The sequence below is a fragment of the Fukomys damarensis genome, unplaced genomic scaffold, assembly GCF_012274545.1.
Source record: "Fukomys damarensis isolate Sample0158 unplaced genomic scaffold, DMR_v1.0_HiC HiC_scaffold_39, whole genome shotgun sequence".
NCBI classification, from domain to species: domain Eukaryota; kingdom Metazoa; phylum Chordata; class Mammalia; order Rodentia; family Bathyergidae; genus Fukomys; species Fukomys damarensis.
Window position 1 is genome coordinate 41,233,223 of NW_022900951.1, and position 20,835 is coordinate 41,254,057.

General features: G+C 37.1%; 1 protein-coding gene across 1 annotated transcript in view; it reads left to right on the forward strand.

The window, feature by feature from the left end:
• Window positions 1–1,583: 1,583 nt before the first annotated feature.
• Rp2 (RP2 activator of ARL3 GTPase) overlaps window positions 1,584–20,835 on the forward strand; it is a 30,960-nt gene continuing 11,708 nt past the window's right edge. The window contains exons 1-2 of the mRNA XM_010643486.3: window positions 1,584–1,851; window positions 14,188–14,853. Coding sequence (XP_010641788.1) covers window positions 1,750–1,851; window positions 14,188–14,853 — 768 coding nt within the window. The 5' untranslated portion in view covers window positions 1,584–1,749. The remainder of the gene's footprint in view (window positions 1,852–14,187; window positions 14,854–20,835) is intronic.

Consider the following 20,835-nt stretch of genomic DNA (forward strand, 5'->3'; position numbering starts at 1 on the left):
TTTAAGGGTTGCTGAAAAGATCACTCTTGGATACAGGTTTTGTTTTAGGTTTGAGTTTTTTGTTACCGAATATTCCAAAAACAATGAGAGTTTTAGAGATTGTTTCTCTAAATTTCATTTTGTTGTGCTTTTTTGTTCATGTGTTGTTGGTTGTTTGCTCACCTTGGGACTGAACTCCCACAGGCATCAGAAGGGCAAAACAGATGCTTCTTTTGTTCTGTATTTTCGATAAGAAAGGAACACATTTAAACCTGTAGACAACACAGGCTCTAGGTTTTTCTAGTCCCTATTCAATCGCTCTCATGGTGACCACAGATTAGTCCCTTCATGTCTCTGTATCTCTGCTTCCTCCCCTGCACTATATGATCACAATTTTAATATTCTATGAAAATAAAATATGTACTGAGGATCTAATTCAAAAACATTCTCATAGAACTTTCATCTGATTCTGAAGATGCAAAAAGTGCACTGGGCAAAGACTCGATTGCCTAAGACCTGAAATGTAAATTTGCAGTAATTTCTAATACTTAACCACTCTATTTTTCATCCTACTTGTGTAACAAAGGACAGGAAGTGAAAGGGGAACAAACATTCTTAATGCTCAAGTCAGCAGCTCATTGAGAATACACACTAGATGTTACTAAGTGTGGGAAAGTAAAAAGAACCAAATTTGAACCTGAACAGATATTCATTTGATGTCCTACAGAGATGTCATAATACTGTATCAGAGAAACCAACTTACCTTTTCAATTAAATAAGCAATATATGTGTTTTGTAGTAAAATTTGAATCGAGTGTTGTTAACATTTGGTGTATATGTATTTAAAAGTCTATCATACATTCATTTCACAAGCACTTTATTTCTCTGAGGTCTCATTAAGTCGACCAGGTTGGCCTCCAACACCTGAGCTCAAGTGACCCTCTTGCCTCTGTCCCAGAGCTGGGACTACAGGATAAAGCCACTGCATTACAATTCTTGCTTTATTGAGCGCCTACCATGAACTCAGCCAGGCTAGGGGACTGGGTAGGTACGTGCCTTTTGATCTCAAATTCTCCGTTCTAATAGGGACATGAAACAATTATTTTACTAAGACTTGTACAATTTTAAAGCAATGTGTATAAGTATTAAGAAAGCACAGAAGAGGATAACATGGTGCTGGTTGAAAGGGTGCAGAGGGAAAAGGAGGAGTAAAGGAATGCAAACTTCAGGACCTTCGGGTGTCAGCAAGAATCCCTGTTTTCTCACAATTTGCATCATAAAACAAGTCCAACATTCCGCTAGGAGTCCCTCCCGCGTCCGGCGTTCGGAAACAGGAGCAAAGGTAAAAAGACCCTGATGCGAGTGCAACAACTCACTAGCTTCGGAGCCCCACCGAGTTCCAGAAGGGGCAGCGCTGGGAGATCGGAAAAGGGCCGAGCCGAGGACCCGATTAGCAGACCAGCCCAGCCGCTGTCGCAGGAGCCAGGCGCGGATTGGTGAGACTACGTAGTACTCTGACTATAGGCCGCGCCGAACTGCTCGCGGGGCTTTGATTGGCTCAATGGGCTCTGAGCAACCATTGGCTGCAGTGGGTAGTCCAGGCGACAGGGGGAAAAGAAAAAGGGGGGGCTGGGCCTGGCGAGCTAACCGAGGCTAGAGGAGGCTGGACGGCTCCGCGGGGGTGGTGTCGCGGAGGGCTGCGGGGCTGAGGCGTCCAGGGGTCACGCTACTCTCCAGGAAGTGCCTGCGCCGGTGCTGCAGGTCAGGATCATGGGCTGCTTTTTCTCCAAGGAGAGGAAGACTAAGAAGGAGTCGCGGCCCGAGAGCGAGGAGGAGCGGCCCAAGCAGTACAGCTGGGACCAGCGCGAGAAGGTAAAGTCTCGCAGCTGTAGTCTCTGCCTTCTTGAGCCCCGCGCACCCCCGCGCTGGTCCTTTGCAGCCTGAGAGCCGATCTAACAACTGTCTTTCTCTCCAACGGGAGTAAAGTAAGGGTGTACGACTCTTGGGGGCGGGGAATGTCCAAGAGGCTGTGAAGCGCTAAAAGGGGCCTTAGAGTTCTCAGTCTAAATCGATAAGCTCCACACCCTGACTTGCGCTGACTTCCGCGCGCCAGGATGGACTCAAGGAAGAGATGAAGCCAAAAATGCGCTGAATCTCAGATCACTTCACTGCATAGGCAGCGCCCTGAAGCGTTTTGGTCCAGTAGTCGAATTACACGTGGGACTGATTGTCATCTCTTTGGCGGCTTATATTCATTCTGTGACTATTTCTCTTTTGTCTGCCCTCCCGAGCAAATCTCTGGCGCCTCAGGATATATTCTACTGGTAAATTTTCTCAGTTAATAAGTGGACTCTAGATTTGTTAGATTTTTTCCCTCCTCTGGAAAAATGAAAATTGATTCAGTTTCGGAATGGTAGGTGAAAGTAACCATCATAAACTAGGCAGTGTTTTATTGTTACTCTATAAGAACGAAAACGCCCTTATTTTTACGTTTATATGCAACCAGAAACCAAAAAACTTTGAAAACTCCCTTAGTCTTGCACACAATACTCTTACTCATACATTTCATAATGGTTCCTCTTTCTACATAGTTCTTCATTTGTGCTTATTATTTTGATAGGTTTGTCAATTATTTTTCTCTTCCAAGAAAAATGAAAGATTTAAAAAATGAATGTTATGAACAGTTAAATCTTGCTTAAGGTAACCTCTTTACCACAAAATACTTAAAAATAAGTTATTAATGGTTTGATATCATAAAACTTTCTTCATGATTTTCAAACTCCAGCAGAATTTATTCATCTAGATTCTTGAAATGTTAGGTCTAAGAAATTGAAAGCTTTTTTGCACATCTTTCTGTCTCTGGTTCTCAGGCCCCTTTGACTCATGTGGTATATTTTTTCTCTTTTGTCCGTACTGGATACCAGTATTTCATCATATAGAATAGGAAAGTATCATGTTTATAGATTACACATATTTTAAAATTAGTTGATGGGTGATTTTTTTAAAGATTCATTTTCTTTGGCCTTAGGATTTGTAACAATGCTCTTCAAGCTTGAACTGTCTGCCACAGAGAAAGTTATGATTTTTGCCTCAACTTTTTGTTTTGAAATAAGCTAAAACAAAAGTGCTTTTTAAAAATTTATAGTAGCCTTGGTTGTATCTGTCTAATTGCACAGTAAATTGTCTTACAGTTAACATTTATTAACATAATGTTCAGAGTAGTTGGGGTCTTTCATGTTAATCCTTCTTTTAGATCCATATATGTGATTTTTCTTTGTTCTTTGTCTAAGTGAAATCATTGAAAAATAGAATAGTGGACAAAAATATCTAAGCTCCCCCAAAAAATGAACATGTAGAAAACTTTCAGTTGTAAATAGGAAACATTTTTTGAGAACACTGCTACATACTATTGTTGTAGAAATGTAAGAGATGTTAGTATATATGTAAAATATATTTTTGAGTGTGTATAATAAAAGTTGAATTTTTTTTTTGCAGTGTTGAGCATCAAGGGCTCTATCCCAAGCCCCAAATAAGGGTCAGGGATTTAGCTCAGTGTTTCTGGTGACTGCCTTGAAAGCACAAGGACCTGAGTTTGATCCCCAGTACCAAAAAGAAAGAACATTTTGGGTCGAGGATTCGGGGATTTAGCTTAGTGGTTCCATGCAAGTCCAAGGTCCTGAGTTCAATCCCTGATACCAAACAAACAAAACTATAGGTTTCTCCAAGCCCCAAATAAAAGTTAAAATATTGATCAACTAATAAAAATGTCTAACTATTGGAGAAAGATAATTATTTGTTTAAACTTTGAGACTGGAGATAACACATTTTGCAAGATTCCTTTTTCTTTTAGGGATTTTGTTTCTCTTGGAATTACCAGGAATTCTCTCTAAGGTGCCACATTTATAATAGCTTGTAAGTTTTACATGATTTTAATTATTTTTTTCTAGTTCCTTCCCATGAGGTCAAGTTGGGGTAGTGTACAAATGTTGTATTTTAGTCCAATGATACATTTACTGAGCATGGTCTTCCTTGCTCCTAGAAGATTTTAATTGTACCTTAGAAGAAATATAATGCAAATGCAGCCTAGAGAACATGAGATATGCTGCATGTATGTTATCAGAAATTATTTATATTAAAAATGTAGGCTTCTATAAGTGGTCACTGAGTATAGCATATATGGTTTTCAAATTAGTTCAGACAATTACCATTCAAATTGTAAGACTGTAGGTATTCAAAAGCAGAATGAGTGGCATGAAGTTTCCACGCAACTTGGAAAAGTGATGTTTAAATTTTCCTTAGGTTGTGTAATGAGATCTTTATTAAAGGGTACCCCTTGGGTTTTTGGTTTTGAGTTTGGTAATTGGGTCAGTCTTAGGGGACTAAAGCAAGGAGAAATTGTCTCAATTAGAAAGAATGTTTGGGGACTAAGCGTTGTCGTGGCAACTGACATACTGTAGTCAACAGAGGAAGAAGTTCATTTTCTATTGCTGTTGACGTTGAAAAAGAGAAAAGCTTACTATACAGTTACTACACTGAAATGACAAATATTTTCGGATTGTAAGGTTTGTGTTTAAATCATTTGAAAGGAAATGCTTTTATCCTCTTTGGTCTGTATGCTGTTTCCCATAGGTAGGCCAAGTATTCAATATATATGTATTCAAACACCAAGGAAGACTAAAATTATAATACTTATCCCAGACTTCCAAGAGGTTACTGGAGTTTTTGAATTTAAATGGAACATTTAAATTAAAAAATGAGGTCAGGATGAGTAGTACAAAAAAGTTTTTCATTTTCCTGTTATCCATGCCAATATACCACCTCTAATAATAGAAATAAGGGTTAGTTCTCTGAATAATGATGGCGTAAGTATGAAAGTTGAGATTTGTTAAACAACTTTCTTGTATCTGTTATATTTGTGTCATGTTTCACAGAAATAATAATAAACCTTATGCCAGAAGTTCAAGTGTCCCTGGTATAACTTTAGTTAAAGCAAACAATTTGTACATTTCGGGTTTCTTGCCTATAAATTGGGACAGTGCTAAAATTTTTGCCACTATGTAATAAGATACAGGCCTTTCCTGAATTATAGAGGCTAGAAAGTCATGGTCATCACCAAGGATAGAACTTAAAACATCGTAATTCCCAGGATTGTTCATCAGTACAAAGGATGGCTTTGTGAGAAACTGATCCCTGTGTTAGTACAATTAGAAATTGGGTGGGGACCTGCTGAAAAGTAGAACCTATACTGAATAGGCCACTTGCTGTTTTAACTTACTTCTAAGTACACAAAGTATTCTAGTTATCCATTACTGTGTATCAAACCACCACAAAACTTAATAGCTTGAAAATAATGACAAATATTTATGTTGTTGACAACTCTGCAACTTGTGTGAGGACAAACAAGGTTGCTGTGCTCAATGTGGTATCCACTGTGGCAGCTTGACATGGCTGAGATACTTATACTGAGGATGCCTTCGCCACTTAGCTGGCTGGCAGGTTGATGCTGGCTTTCAGCGGAGAACTTAACTAGGGCTGAGCAGGTGCTCTCCATGCGGTCTGGGCTTCCTGAAAGCATCACAGCTAGGTTCCCAGGGCCAGAGGCCCAAGAGAGACTGGCAGAAGCTATGTGATATTTTTTCTTTTTTTTTTTTTTTTTTTTGGTACCGGGGATTGAACTCAGGTCCTTGTGCTTGCAAGGCAGGCCACCGAACCGCTGAGCTAAATCCCGGCCCTGTGATTTTTTTTTCTAAACAATTTTTAAAAGACTTTTTTGAGGGCTAGATTTCTGTTGAAATGAACACATTCTATTTTTTTTTTATCTGAGGTTACTCAGGTTATTATGGAAATTTAACTGTGGACACAAATTTTAATAAAAAATTGCATTGATGCTCAGCAAATAAGATAATCACTTTGTTTTCTTTTGGGGTAAATGCTTAACTTAGTAGCTGTAGGACATTAAATTAATACTAGATTAGTTCTAACTTCTGACTTTTTTATTTTTGAAAGTATACCCATTACCTTTTAAGGATTATAGTAAGAAACACAGCCTAACTTTTTTTTTGCCGTTCTGGGGCCTTTTATTTTTTATTTTGATGCACTCTCAAATAAGTTGCCCAGGCTAGCCTCAAACTTGTGATCCTCCTGCCTCAGCCTCCTGAATTTCTGGGATTACAGGTATATACCACTACACCCTGCATAAACCCATTTCTTAAGTGGTTCTTCTAAAAAAAGTAATATAAAGCATGACCTCTTCTATGTTTGGATGTGGGATGGGGAGTTCATGGGATTGAACCCAGGCCTTTGCACCAAACTACCCCAGCCCATTTTTTATTTTTTATTTGAGACAAGGTTTCGCTAAATCACTAATTTACCCTAGAGAGGCTTGAATTTGTGATCCTCCTTCCTCAGCCTCTCAGAGTGTTGGGATTATAGATATGTACCACCATGCACAGTTATCCATCCTTATAGGAACTCATGCTTTGGGAACCCTGAGAACTAGTAACTTTCGGAAATATTATGAGTCTAAGTTTCATGTTATTATTACTTTTTGTTTTGAGGAGTTTTGGGGAATTGTTGAGAAAATACAGCCACATGCTGTATCCTAAGCTTAATCTCTGAAGATTGGGTTGACAATCCAAATAATTTTATACTACAGAACTATATAGCTATAGGATTAATTTCTCCCCATGACCTAAGAAAGCTGGAATGTCCAGAGAAAATACAGTGGAACCTTGACTTGCGAATTCAATTGGTTCCCAAGGGCTGGTTGTAACTCAAGTGGGTTGTAAGTCAATACAGCTGAGATCTGGATGTTTACCTGGGTACACACTGTAGATAACAAGAGGCAGATAAATCTTCTATTAACCTAATTAATCCAAGTTGTTCATATGTCAGGCCAGTCATAACTTGAGGGTCCACTGTACTTATAAGAACAGTAAATTACATTTAAATCCTCAGCATTGACAGCTCTTTTGAGCTGAATATCAAATTCACATGTTGAGGACCTAACCCCTCAGTGGCTGTATTTGTGCTGGAGGTCAGGCTTGCAAGAAAGTTAAGGTTAAATAAGGTCATAAGAGTGGAGCTCTGATCCATAGGATTAATGTTCTTTTAAGAAGATTCACCAGGGAGCTAAAACACTCCCTGTGTGAGACTGAGAAATGTGTGCTCATTCTCATTCTTTCTTCTTCCCCTCTTCATACACAGAGGAAAGGCCTGGTAAAGACAAACAGAAGAAACTTTTGCAGTTGGAGCAGACTAAGACAGGCTGCCTTAATAAAATATCACAGACTGAGCGGGTTATATAACAGGACCTCTCATGTGGCTCATGACTTCATCTAAACCTAATTACCTCCAAAAGGACCCCCCACCTCCAAATACCATCATCTTGGAGGTTTGGGCTTCATTTTTTTTTCTTTTTTTGTGCTGGGGATTGAACTCGGGCCCTTGTACTTCCAAGGCAGTCGCTGGAACCACTGAGCTAAATCCCCACCTGGACTTCAGCATATGAATTTTGAAGAGACATAAACATTTAGTCCATAACACAGCCTTAGCCATTCCATAAGAAAATACATCAGTGATTTAAAAGAATAGAATTTCCGTATTTGCAATAAAAAGTCTTAACTCCAAGTAGTATAGTAATTTATCAGCTAATACTACATACATCTCATAACATGTATCATTTGTCATGCAGAAAACAGTAGGTAAATCCTTACAAATAACAAGTATTGCTTAATTCTCAGGTAAGTATACTAGCAGGTGTGCAAACTTATCTGTGTCTTAAGCAGAGATCATTTGGCTCAAATCTTGAACCTCAAATGAATTCCCCAGAAAGATACACACAAAATTTTACATAAACATGTAAAGATGTTTCTAGTGCAATGAGATAAACCACTACTGAGACATGAGGATTCATCTTCCCCATGGAACTTGTGACCTTAGTAGAGATAGGTCAACTATTTAACTTTTCTCTACACCTATTTGTCTATTTGTGGCATTTTTTTATCTTACCAACCCCACTGTGGGAAGTTGATCGGTGCCAAGAAGACCAGCAGAAAATGACCAGATCATGTTTTTATTCTAAGGTCTAAAGCAGAATTGACTTAAACCATTCTTTTATGTTCCCTTTTCTTACTTTGAGGTCTGGAGTAGATCAAGATCCCATTGAGGCTTCTCCATGACTACATTCCCACCCGCTTCTACTGGCTTTTCAAACTGGAAGGCAGCCTCAGCCTCCTTTTACTGCAGGCATGAGAGAGAAGAAAATGTAAAAAGACCCAGGACAGGCACTAAAAGGAATGCTTCTTTCAGGCTTTGTATATAGTTAACAGTTCTTTTATTTTATTTTCCTACTCAGGCTGGCCAATTTAATGACTCCTGAGAATATAATTTTGTTCTTTTTTTTTTTCAGTGCTGAGGATGGAACTCAGGGCCTTATGGATGCTAGGCAAGTGCTCTGTCACTAAGCTACACTCCTAGCCCTACCATTTTGTTCTTGATCGATATCAGAGTCCCACTTCTTTGGGGATGGAATGAAGAAGGGGATATGGAGAAGCCTGAAGTTCCCCTTAACAGAGTAAATTATTATCACTTTTCACATAATAGCCTATTGACCTGTGATGGTGAACCTATGGCATGCGTGCTGCAGCAGGTTGTTTGTTATGATTGAAAGCTCTAGAAGGTTCACCATCACTGCTATAGACCGTCTACCCTGGGTTACACTTTGAGGTAGCCAAGATTAAATAATTAAAATGGATTCAACAAGTATGTGTGGAGTGCCTCTGTAATAGCAGGCACTGTTCTAGGTGCTACAGACAAGGGTGAAGTATCCCTTTCTTCATGTAGCTAATGATGTCTTGAGCGCAGAGGGAAGACAGACAATAAGTAATATGTAATGTATATTGGAAGAAATTATTGTATATGTATAATATATTCATATATAGTATATTAGAAGGAAGCTAAGTGCTTTGGAGAAAAAGAAGGGTACCAAAGTGCTTCAATTTTTAGTAGACTAATTACAGGATCCCAGCCTAAATCTTACATCGCAGTAGGGAAAACAGACTGGTATTTAATGTAATGTACTCAGAATGTAGGACAGCATGCATCTGGTTAAGGGAACCTGCAAAGCTTCACAGAAAATGTTTGACAGATGGGCACACAAAACTGAGAGAAGGCATTCTGGGTACAGGGAATCGGAGGGGAGGTATACTTCACAGTAAGTACTTCCGAATTACTGAATAATAACGTTCAATAGGGAGGGAACAAGCGTTAGGAATAAGTTGGTATCACATAGTGATTGATAATTTCTATTTCAAGATTTTCTAATAGTGAACCATTTTCACAGAATTTGGGATATATCTAACTTGTTTATAGAATTAATTTGCGATGTTTTGTGAGTGGGCATGTGTGAAGTTTTCTGCTTTTGTTATATATCTATCTAATTTTCTTAGTGTCATTGCTGAGCAGGCTAGTAACATGAGTTAGGATTATTCCTGCTTTTTCTGTTGTCTTTAAGGGTTTGCTTAAGACTGGAATGAATAAAATTGGAATCCGCTTGTAAACCCAACAGGGCCTAGTGTTTTGGGAGAACTTTAGCACTGTTTCTATTTCTTTAATAGTGCATGTTGAGCATCCTTAATCTGAAAATCCAAAATACTCTGAAATTGAAAACTTTTTGAGTAATGCATGATACCCAAGAAGTTTGAGATTTTCAGATTAAGGTTGCTCAACCAATAAAGCCTATGCAAATATTCTAAAAACTGAAAAACTCAATTCTAGAACACTTCTGGTCCCAACCATTTCAGATAAGAGTTACTTTTCCTGTGATAGCTTTCTAAGCTTCCAATTTTTTCTTGTGTTAGTTGTGGTAAGTTACTTTTTAAGAGATTTGTTCATTTTGCAAACCAAATCTTTTTAAAATTATGGACATATGGTTGGATTCTCTTTTTAACATCTACAGTTGTATCCCACATTTAATTAATTATTGTTTGTTTTCTAACTTCTTAAATTATTCTTGCCAGAGTTTTGCCTATTTAAACCTACTTTGGGGGCCAGGGATTTAGCTCAGTGGTGCTGTGCCTGCCTCGCAAGCACAAGATCCTGAGTTCAATCCTCAGTACCCCCCCCAAAAAAAACTTTGGGTTTTGCTGATACTATTATATATTTGATTTCCAAATGATTAATCTCTGCTATGATTTTATCTTTTCTCCTATGGGATGCATGGAGATTTAATTGCAAATAGTTTTAGATTTTGCTTATGATTTCCTTTTTCTTTCTTTTTTTTTTTTTTTTTTTTTTTTTTTTTTTTTTGGTACTGGGGATCGAACTCAGGATCTTGTGCTTGCGAGGCACGCACAGCGCCACTGAGCTAAATCCCAGCCTTATGATTTCTTTTTTAATCCATGGATTATTAGCAGTGTTTTGGAAATTTTCAAGTAGGTGAGGAATTTTTTAAAGTAATTTTTATTATTAACTCTTAGTTTAATTACATATTGGTCCCAGATCATGATCTGTGATGTTACTGAAAAATTTTTGAGGCTTTCTTTATGGGCTAGTACATGATTTTTTAAACAATCTTTGACACTTTCTTAAGGTTATTCTACTTGTTGAATATGGAATTCAAGCTTAGTTATTGTGTGGTTCAGATCTTATGTATTTGTTTATTTTAATTTGGGGGCATACTTGATCTATCAATAAATGAGAAAAACAGTGTATGAAAACACTCCTTAGTTTTTTTCTATTTTATTTAACTGTGCTGGGAATTGAACCCAGGGCCTCAGTCGTGCTAGGCAAGTGGTATACCACTAAACTGTAATCCCAGCCCCTTTCCTTAGGTTTTAGTCCCTCAGTTGTAGGGGTTTGACAGAGTCATGGAGGGGAAGTAGCTTCCCTAGATAGTCTCCCTGTTCTTCGTAGCTCTCCACCAACACAGTGTTTTTGTCCTAACCTGAAATTACACCCAAGGAATTCTGGACCAGTGGTCTGAGTCCCAGAAGGTGTGGGGAAGAGATGTTTATCTTGAGATTTGTGAGAGAAGCAAGAGCAGAAATCTCAGCAGTTCCTCTTTTTTTAAATTTTTCTGATACCAGGGATCAAACTTGGGTCTTTGCACTTGCAAGGCAGGCAGCGGCACCACTGAGCTAAATCCCCAGCCCTCAGAGGTTCCTTTTTTATTTCATCCTCCCACACACTACTATAGGAGTTTCTCATATTTTCCCCTTTCTTGGATTTTTAAAACTTGGTTCATTTGAGGCTGAGTATGGGCAATTGAGCCAGCAGCTATGTTAGTTTAGCATCTTGGGAGAGGCCAAACTGGAACACTTTATCTTTGTATTTATGGGTCACCTATAAAGTCCAAGAAATGGAATTCCTTGAACACCTCTTCTTACATTAAATTTACTTTGCCGCCTGTATTTTTTGTTCTGTGTGTGCCACCACTAGAATTGAATCATTAGGCTAGGGAATTATCATTTCCCTAAGAGAAATCTTGTTTGACTCTTCTACCTTACCTCCTATAGCCATTGAAGTACCAAATCTGGTTCTTTCCTCAATATTTCTCAAATTCATCCCTTCTTCCTCTTCCCTCTAACTACTGCTCTTGTTCCAGCTCTTTCTGGATCTGCCTCTCAAATTCGTGTTCCATTGTTCCTTATTCTTATCATAATAATCTTCCTGAAATATAAATTTAGCTTATTTAACATGTTCACAACAGGGCCGAAATCCATATGTCTTGCTGCCAAGTGGCTCTGAACCACCCAGTGGTCAACGACAGTCATGCATGCGCCATTGGGGCTTCAAGCTGGCAGGAATGTGTTAAAATTTTTTGTGGCTCCCTATTACCCATAAGTAACTCCCTATCACCCTTAGCTTTATAATTTGGCCCCTGCCTACCTCTCTATCTTTGCAATATCTACTACCATTGTGATAGCACTGGTAATCCCAGACCACTTTATTTTCCTCCTGCTTCCTGGAAATTTTTACTTAATTTGTCTGATGTAGGGAGGAAAGCTGGCTATTCCTTTGACCTGGTAAACTCTAACTTATTCATCCTTACTTTGTGTAGGAAGTCGTCTGTCCTCTCCAGGTATCCTACTTCTGTATTGCTAGAATATTCTCAGCATTCTGATTACATGATTTAAATTATTTATTCAGGTAAGTATTTACTTTCTTTAGGGAGAGAGCTGATCATATTTATTTTAGTGCCTAAAACAATGTCTGGCTTATATTAAATGTTCAAATGTTGTTTCATTGACTAAAGATCCAGAAAGTTAAACATTTTCAGGATCATGATGCTCATAGGTAACAAAATTGAGGCTGGAAACCAAGGACCTCTTTCGTTTCCTCACGATACAGACCAGTACTCCCCCTAGCACATCATATAAAACTAAGTAAATACAGTATTTATTGTGCATTACTGAATAAATCACTTTAAGCTAGTTTGATAATGATTAAAGTAATTACATTTTGCTTTGTAAATAATCAAATTTTATGTACTATATCTGTGGGAGCCTGTTTCTTGTACATAGTTTTTTATAAAATTTATACATTCACAAACAGTTCAAGAAGATTAAAGCATCATTAGAAAGAAATCAGAATGGCCTTTTAGTGACTAGACAGATTGATCCAACCCAGGGCTTCAAGCATGTTAAGTACACAGTCTACCACTCAGCTACATCCCCAGCCCTGGTGACTGTATTTTGATCAGTTAAAATTAAAAAATTAATGTGTCAGATTCAGAGCATGCTGTTTAAAAGATTCTGTGAGCAGGGCCAGGGATTTAGCTCAGTGGTGCCACCACCTGTCTGGCAAGAGCAAGGTCCTGAGTTTGATCCCTGGTACCAAAAAAGGTGGGGGGGATTATGTGAGCTACTGTTTAAACTACCTAAGGAAGGAAGTAGTAAAATTTTAAATAATTACACTGTAAGCATAACTTAATAAATGTTTGAATCAAATTTGTAGATGCAAACACTAACACGAGTCTTACCCATTTTCTGTGTCATATTGTAGATATCAGTTAGGGTATAGGAATAGGCTCATCTGTTGATTTGTGCAAGGATAGAGAAATGTGTTTGGTCTGGGTTTATTTTCAGTATCAAAATTGTTTAAAGTAAAAGTTTTAAAGGTGAAGCATTATGAAAAAGCAAAAGCAAAATACACGAAAAGAAAAAAGCATCAGAAAGCTAGATGAATATATAGAATGAGTGGAATTTTCTTAGATATTTTATTAGTGATGATGAAAAAATATATTTTGACCCTGTGTGCCACATAATTTTTTATTATACAACCCAAATACACTAAAGCCTGCTGACAGTAGCAATGATGCTGTGTTACCTGGGTTAACTCACGAGGAGACTCCAACCTTAATGTCACAGAGGCTGCCTTTTAGTTGTTATGTTTTGTTTGAGACAAAGTCTTTGTAGCCCAGGCTAACCTTGTACTTGAGACCCTCCTGCTTCATCCTCCCAAGTAGTTGGGATTACACATACAGCCCTGCTTTCTAGCTGTATATGCGCAGAAATGAAATTTGATAGGTGAGAAAGTGGATTTCTCTCATGGGAGTTGAATATATATTCAGCAAGATTATAAGTCTTATAATAGATATAATTGTCAAAGAAACTGGACACTTTAGTCCTCCAGGTGCATATTTTCTTACTGTAGATATGCCACATACTAAGCTTATAATATTATTTATTTTTGGTATCAGGGATCAAATTCAGGATCTTGTGCTTGCCAGGCAGGTGCAGAGCCACTGAGCTAAATCCCAAGCCCTAGGCTTATAGTTTTTAAACAATTAAAATGTTTAATTGATAAATTCCTTTCCCCCCTATAACTACAATGCTATCCTCCACCTAACAAAATGAAAAGTTCCTTAATATTTATGTGATATGCTGTGGAGTATATGTGTTATTTCCCCAGTCACCTCAAAAATTTTTCATAGCTGTATGTTTGAAGTAAGATCCAAACAATGTCTACATATTGTATTTGGTGGATATGTCTTTGAGCCTTTACATGTGACAGTTTCTTCTCCCTTTTTCATCCTTTATGACTTTTATGTATTGGGAGAAAAAAATGTCCTGTTTTTTTCTTACTATGTTGCAAAGATTAAGAACTTATTTTGCTCTAAGAATTGTACCTGACACTCAATGGGCACTTAATTGATTTTGTTGGATAATGTTAATAATACTCAAGGTCTGTGCTTTGTCCCTGCAGGTTGATATAAAAGACTACATGTTCAATGGGCTGAAAGATGAAACAGTAGGTCGCTTACCTGGGAAAGTGGCAGGACAACAATTTTTCATTCAAGACTGTGAGAACTGCAACATCTATATTTTTGATCACTCTGCTGCAGTTACCATCGATGACTGTACTAACTGCATAATTTTTCTGGGACCTGTGAAAGGCAGTGTGTTTTTCCGGAATTGCAGAGATTGCAAGTGCACATTAGCTTGCCAACAGTTTCGTGTTCGGGATTGCAGAAAGCTGGAAGTCTTTTTGTGCTGCGCCACTCAACCCATTATTGAGTCATCTACAAATATCAAATTTGGCTGTTTTCAGTGGTACTACCCTGAATTAGCTTCCCAGTTCAAAGATGCAGGGCTAAGTATCTTCAATAACACGTGGAGTAATATTCATGACTTTACGCCTGTGTCAGGAGAACTCAACTGGAGCCTTCTTCCAGAAAATACCGTGGTTCAGGACTATGTTCCTATTCCTACTGCTGAAGAATTCAGAGCTGTTCGTGTTTCCACAGAAGCCAATAGAAGCATCGTTCCCATATCATGGGGTCAGAGACAGAAGAACAGTGATGAATCATGCTTAGTGGTATTATTTGCTGGTGATTATACTATTGCAAATGCCAGGAAACTAATTGATGAGGTAAGGAGAGAGAAAAGAGAAATAGGTTTACCCTTGGAAAGAAACATCCAACTCTAGGGAACTTCCATTCTTTCAAAATTGACTGTTAGAAATACTGGCAATCCTAAGTTGTAGTCCCCGCTTCACAAGACTGATCTGTATGTAGGTTAGCTGGGCCTCAAAATATTTTCACAGGGAATCTTTAAAAAAATATAATTTGGGGCCAGGCATGGTGGTACACACCTATAATCTGAGCATTCAGGAGGCTGAGGCAGGAGAATTGCCATGAGTTAAAGGCCAGGCTGCTTTAAGGCCACCCAGACCTACACAGAAAGACCCTGTCTGAAAGAAACAAAAAAAATATATGTATATAGATACATACTTCAATTCAGTAAGAATTTTTTAAGCACTGATTATGTACAAGTTATTGCTACCATATTTCATGGATGGTATAATATACAGTTGCTTTTCACATTTTTGCTTAAATGCAACTTGTAATTGATTGCAACTTACAAATAATAGACTATAGACTACAACCAGATATAGTGTCGCAGCCTGTAAACCCAGCATTCTGTGAGGCTGAGGCAGGATGATCACAATTTCAAGCCTAGCATGGGCAGCTTAGCAACTTAATGAGACCCTGTCTCAAAGAAAAATTTAAAAAGGCTGGGTATTTAGGTTAGTGTGAAGGCCCTGAGTTCAATCCCCAGTACTGCAATCAATTAGTGATTCAATCAGTAAAAACAATGAACTATAACATGTGCTGGAGATGGAGATAAATAGACAAAATTCTAGGCCCTGAATGAATTTGTATTCTTTATAATAAATGATTTCCATAGATGCTCAAAGAAGTTGTACTACATAGTAAAGCATTACCTTTTATAATTATTTACTAGAGAAATATCTTTGGAGTTTTAATTGGTGAGGGGATAGAAACGACATTGAGGAATGAACCTTTTGGACCCTGTTGTGACTTAAAGATGGTCTCTACTGTGTTTCTGATTTTCTGCTGCCCTGTTGCCACAGAGGGGTGGTTATGGAAATGTAAGATGGGAGTCAGGATGGCAAATGTTATAATAGGCTTATGAGCAGTGGCTCCTGGTAAGCTCAGAAGTAGAGTTCTTTGGATATCAGCTTCACTTGAAAAATAACTGGTGTCAGAAAGGCTCCAGAAGCATCAGTTGTTTTGTTAGTGGGTGTCCATTAGGGAGACAGCAGCAGGATGTATTGATTACCCATTAATCATTTCCTCAGGAGGAATTTGTTTGAATTGAAAAATCAAACTTCCAGAAATGGAGAAGTAGATGAAAAGCTCAAGTCTCTTATTGAAGGGATTATAGAAAAAGTTGGAAGATATCAAAAGGAACAGTTTTGGAAAGAAACTAAAAAATGGCAACCTCTCTATAGCTATACATTTTATATTGTAGAAAACCTGTGTCTAAAATTAATGAATTAAAAAAAAGAAAACCTGTGTCTGAAATGTAGAAAGTATATCTGAGGTAGTTTTCAAGGCAAAAGTATAATTTCATTCCCGATATTTTCTTTTGTGATTATGCCAATATAATAATCACATGTTATAAATCTGGTAAGGTATAGGAAAATATGCTTCTGGCCTTTCTAGCTATCTAATCACATGTTAATCCAACATTGGAGAGGTATACACATTCATTGTACTACATGATGATTTTTTAAAAGAATCTATGAAATAGTTTTTAAAAGATTAAATTTTCAGGTTAAACTCCTTGGTAGATAATCAGGAGTGATCATAAAAAATATTTAACATGTTACAGAAAAAAGCTATCAAGAATCATCTAATGTCCTTAGCCTTAAAACCTCTGGTATGTGATTGTGCAATGGCAGTGCTGTGTTCTCTTAAAAGAAATATAGCCAGGAAGAGTGATATTCTTTAGATGACTTTCTGGAATATAATAGCAAAAATCCCACAATACTACTAATAATAGCTAATACATAGTGTTTATGTAAGAAATTGTAAGGGATTTAAATGAATTAACTAAACGTTTAAAACAACCCTAAGAAACAGATGCTATTATTCCCCTTTTGACAGATAAGGAAAATGAATCACAGGGTAACTTGCAAAAGGTCACTCAGCCGGTAAACAACAAAGATGTGATTCATATCTAGGTAGTCTGGCTCCATATTTAACCCTTAAATATGATGCTGTTACACTGCCTCAGTGGTGAAGGAAAGTTAATGCTTCCCTGGTGGAGCAGGAATTGTGACCAAAAGTATGTGGAGTCAAGAGCCCTCCAACCTAGAGACTCTTTGGCTAGAGCTATTTAATTCTGAAATTACAGAAACAAGGAATAAAAGAGAAAAGAAAGAAAAAAAATGCCAAGTACATGTGAAAAGAAGATCCAAACATGCTAAAAGACTTACATATTATGTTAAGAGATTACTTCCCAGGGAAATATGTGTAGAAACTAGTTAATTCTGAGTTGGAAAAGAAAACGAATCTTTCTCTATCATTAAGTCAAGTATCTTATGACAGCTTAGACTGGAAATGTGATTGCAAACTCTAGCTTTGTTAAATCCCAGGATTACCACAGAATTTTATTTCACATTGTTTTTATAAATAAACATATCATGATGTTTTCTCAAATATAAAATTTGAAAAGATAAGAATCCTGGAAAGGCTGGATACTACAAAAAGCACATTCCATACAGAGTCAAGAAAAGTTATTGGGCCTTGATTTCTCACCTGAAAGTCAGATAACTTGCTTGCTCTTATAAAAATTACAGATGTACACAGGATAAATTAAAGTAGTTTGAACTATTTGAATTATTTAAATTCAGTAGTTAGCATTATTTTTAAGTCTTTAGAAATGGAAAAATTTTATGGAAAGAAGTTATTCAGATATTTTCAGTGATATATTAAAATATAGTTTCATAGCTCATTTTAGATATTTTAAATTGATCAAAATTTTATCAGTTTATACATTTGACCATAAAATGATAGTTGAGAAGCAGTACAGTAAATTAGAAATGGAATTAGGATTGTTTCTGCTCTTTTAAGTAACTTTATAGTCATCATCTCGTAGTGATGACCATGTAGTTTCCTGCAATTATTAAATGTATGTTTCTTTTTTCTGAGATAGCATTGAGTGAGAATTCTGAAAGACTTACAAGTTTGAGCCAGTATGATTAAATGGTATGGAATAATGTAACCATAGGATGAAATACCTCCAGCCACTAAAAGTGATTTTTTTTCTTGGGACCGGGCATGAACTCAGGACCTTGTGCTTGCAAGAGAGGTGGAAGCACCACTAAGCTAAATCCCTGGCCCTAAAAGTGATTTTATAGTGGAGTGGTTGGAAAATATTCACAAGGAAAAATTTGTAAAATAGTACATAACTGATTTTTTAAAAAATTAGGTGTCTGTAATGTTATATATACTAAAATATTAGCAATTGTAGTTATTCTTAGGAAGTTTATTAATAGCAGAGTTTTCTTTTTTTGTAGCTCTGGATTTTAAAAAGAACATGCATTATTTCTGTAATGAAGGACAAAGAAAACTAGGGGTGGGTAAAAGTATGTATACCTATGTGACACTGGACAGTGGCATCTTTGCTAGCATGTTGGTTGATATTTCTTTGTTTCTACTTTTTATTTTTCAAATGTGTATGTGTATGTGTGTATCTTTATCAGAGTCCACCAAAAAACATGTAAACACTTCAGCAGTTTGCCTTACTAATAAATGTCTGGAAGCTAATGGCCACCACTTTGGGCACCTCTTGTAATTGTAGAGGCCAAAGGTAACTTGTGTTAATCTCATGATGTCTCAATAAATTTAGTATTAAAATACTTATATAGGGCCAGGGGTTTAGCACAGTGGTTCCTCTACCTGCCTTGCAAGTGCAAGGACCCGAGTTTGATCCCCGCACACACACACACACACACACACACACACACACACACACACACACCTTTTTATTTTCCTGATGTGTACTTTTTTGGCGGTCTTGCTCATTCTATATGTGTGTGTGCCTGTGTATATCTTTTTATTATTAAACCTAGTAAGCTTTGCTTGCTTTGCATTGTTAAAAACAAACTTACTGTCATAATTATTTTTTAAATTAGTATATTTTATAGTTAACTATAAAGAATAGTAAATATAAATTTTTTAATCATTCATAATTGTTCCTTAAACAGTCTTTTAGAAATAATATTTAGAATTTATTTAGTCTGTAATCAGATGAATTGGGTTCAAATCCTAGCTGTTACTCAATAGTTCTGTAACCTTGAGCAAAAGTCTTAACAACTTTATCTCTTTGTTATCTCATCCATACAATGAATACCTATATCATGAACCGGCTAAGTGTATTATGCATGTAAAGTGCATAAAATTTCTTGGTAAATAGTACTCCATAAATTTGACCTATTATTGTGCTATACTGTACAAATTTGTACTATACCTTCTAAAATTACAATTATTACATAAAATTCCTCCCACTTTATTATATTTTTGTTATATTTAATGAACTATGATAAATGTAATTATGGTATCTCATCATGTAAAATACCGTAATTACTTAATCATTCAAGACAAAATTAAATTATGTTTTCTTTATTTTTCTCCAGCACTGGAGATTGAACATAGGGCCTTTGCATTGAGTCCTCCTGAGCCCTTTATTTTTTATTTTAGGTCTCACTAGGTCACTAAATTGCCCAGCCGGGGCTGGAATTTACAGTCCTCCTGCCTCACTCTCCCAGAGTGCTGGGATTACTGGCATGTACCACAATACCCACCTTAATTATGTTTTAAATTGAGGAATGATAAACATTTAATATTTGACTTAATCTTAACAGTAGGCCTTAGAGTACTAATTCTTTTTATAATTTTTTTATTTTATTAGTATGTTTGCAATTCATGAAGTTTACAGTCTTCTTGGGGAGTGGTTACATGTACATATTACAGCTTCTTTTCTTTAATCCCCTTCCTTTTCCTTCCCCCAGTTCCCCTATCCTCTACCCCTTTTTGTACTTGTTGATTTTATTTGTCTTAGCTCGTGTTATGGCACATAGTGTTACAGTCATTGAGATTATTAGGGGTCCTATACATGGCACATCTTCATTCCTCTCATTTCCTCTTCCCCTCCTCCTCAACCCTCGCCCTGACCCCTTGGACCAACTCCCTATTGCAAGCGATCCATTCCCTTGTCCCCTTCTATCCATCCTTTATCATTTTCTTTCTTTATACTTTGCATCACTCAAATGAGAGATACTTATGGTATTTAAGCTTGTGTGTGATGTATTTTACTCAACATTATATTTTCCAATAAATGTCTCAAGTGTGTCATTCTTTATAGCCAAGTAGCACTCCATTATGTATAGATAACAAATTTTCTTTATGCAGTCACCTGTCAATGAATATATAAGCTGCTTACAGGATTTAGCTGTCATGAATTGTGCTCCTGAGCAGCCCTATTTTCTCTGCCAGGTGGGCCACCTCCTCTGTATCACTCAATCCTACTTTTTTCTCCTGTCACTTCCCTTGTGGTTCTCATATACTGTCCTGTAACTTCTGTTCCTCTCCAAGCCACTGAACTCCAGACTCCAAACACCTCGTTCTGGAGAAGCTGAGTCACTGGCATTCACTGCTGTGCCATTTTGTCCCTGCGGTACTAATTCTTAACCAGAACCACCCATCTGTAAGAATGAATCTTGACAGTGGTACCTCAGTTCATGAACTTGATTCTTTCCATGATACTGGTCACAAACTGAGTTGGATGAGAACCAAATCAAATTCAGTGGGTAGGTTCAAATGTTGACCTTATGGGGAAATTTGATTCTGTTCTCATCCAGTTTGGTTTGTGACCAGAATCATGGAGAGAATTGAATTCGTGAAATGAGGAACCTTTATATGTGAGAACGTGTTATTGCAAATGCCTTTAGAGTTTTAAAAAATAAAACAAAACCCAATACGCTATGTCGAATTTTATATGGAAAAATGCTTGAATAGGATAACATTGTTTTTAATCTCAG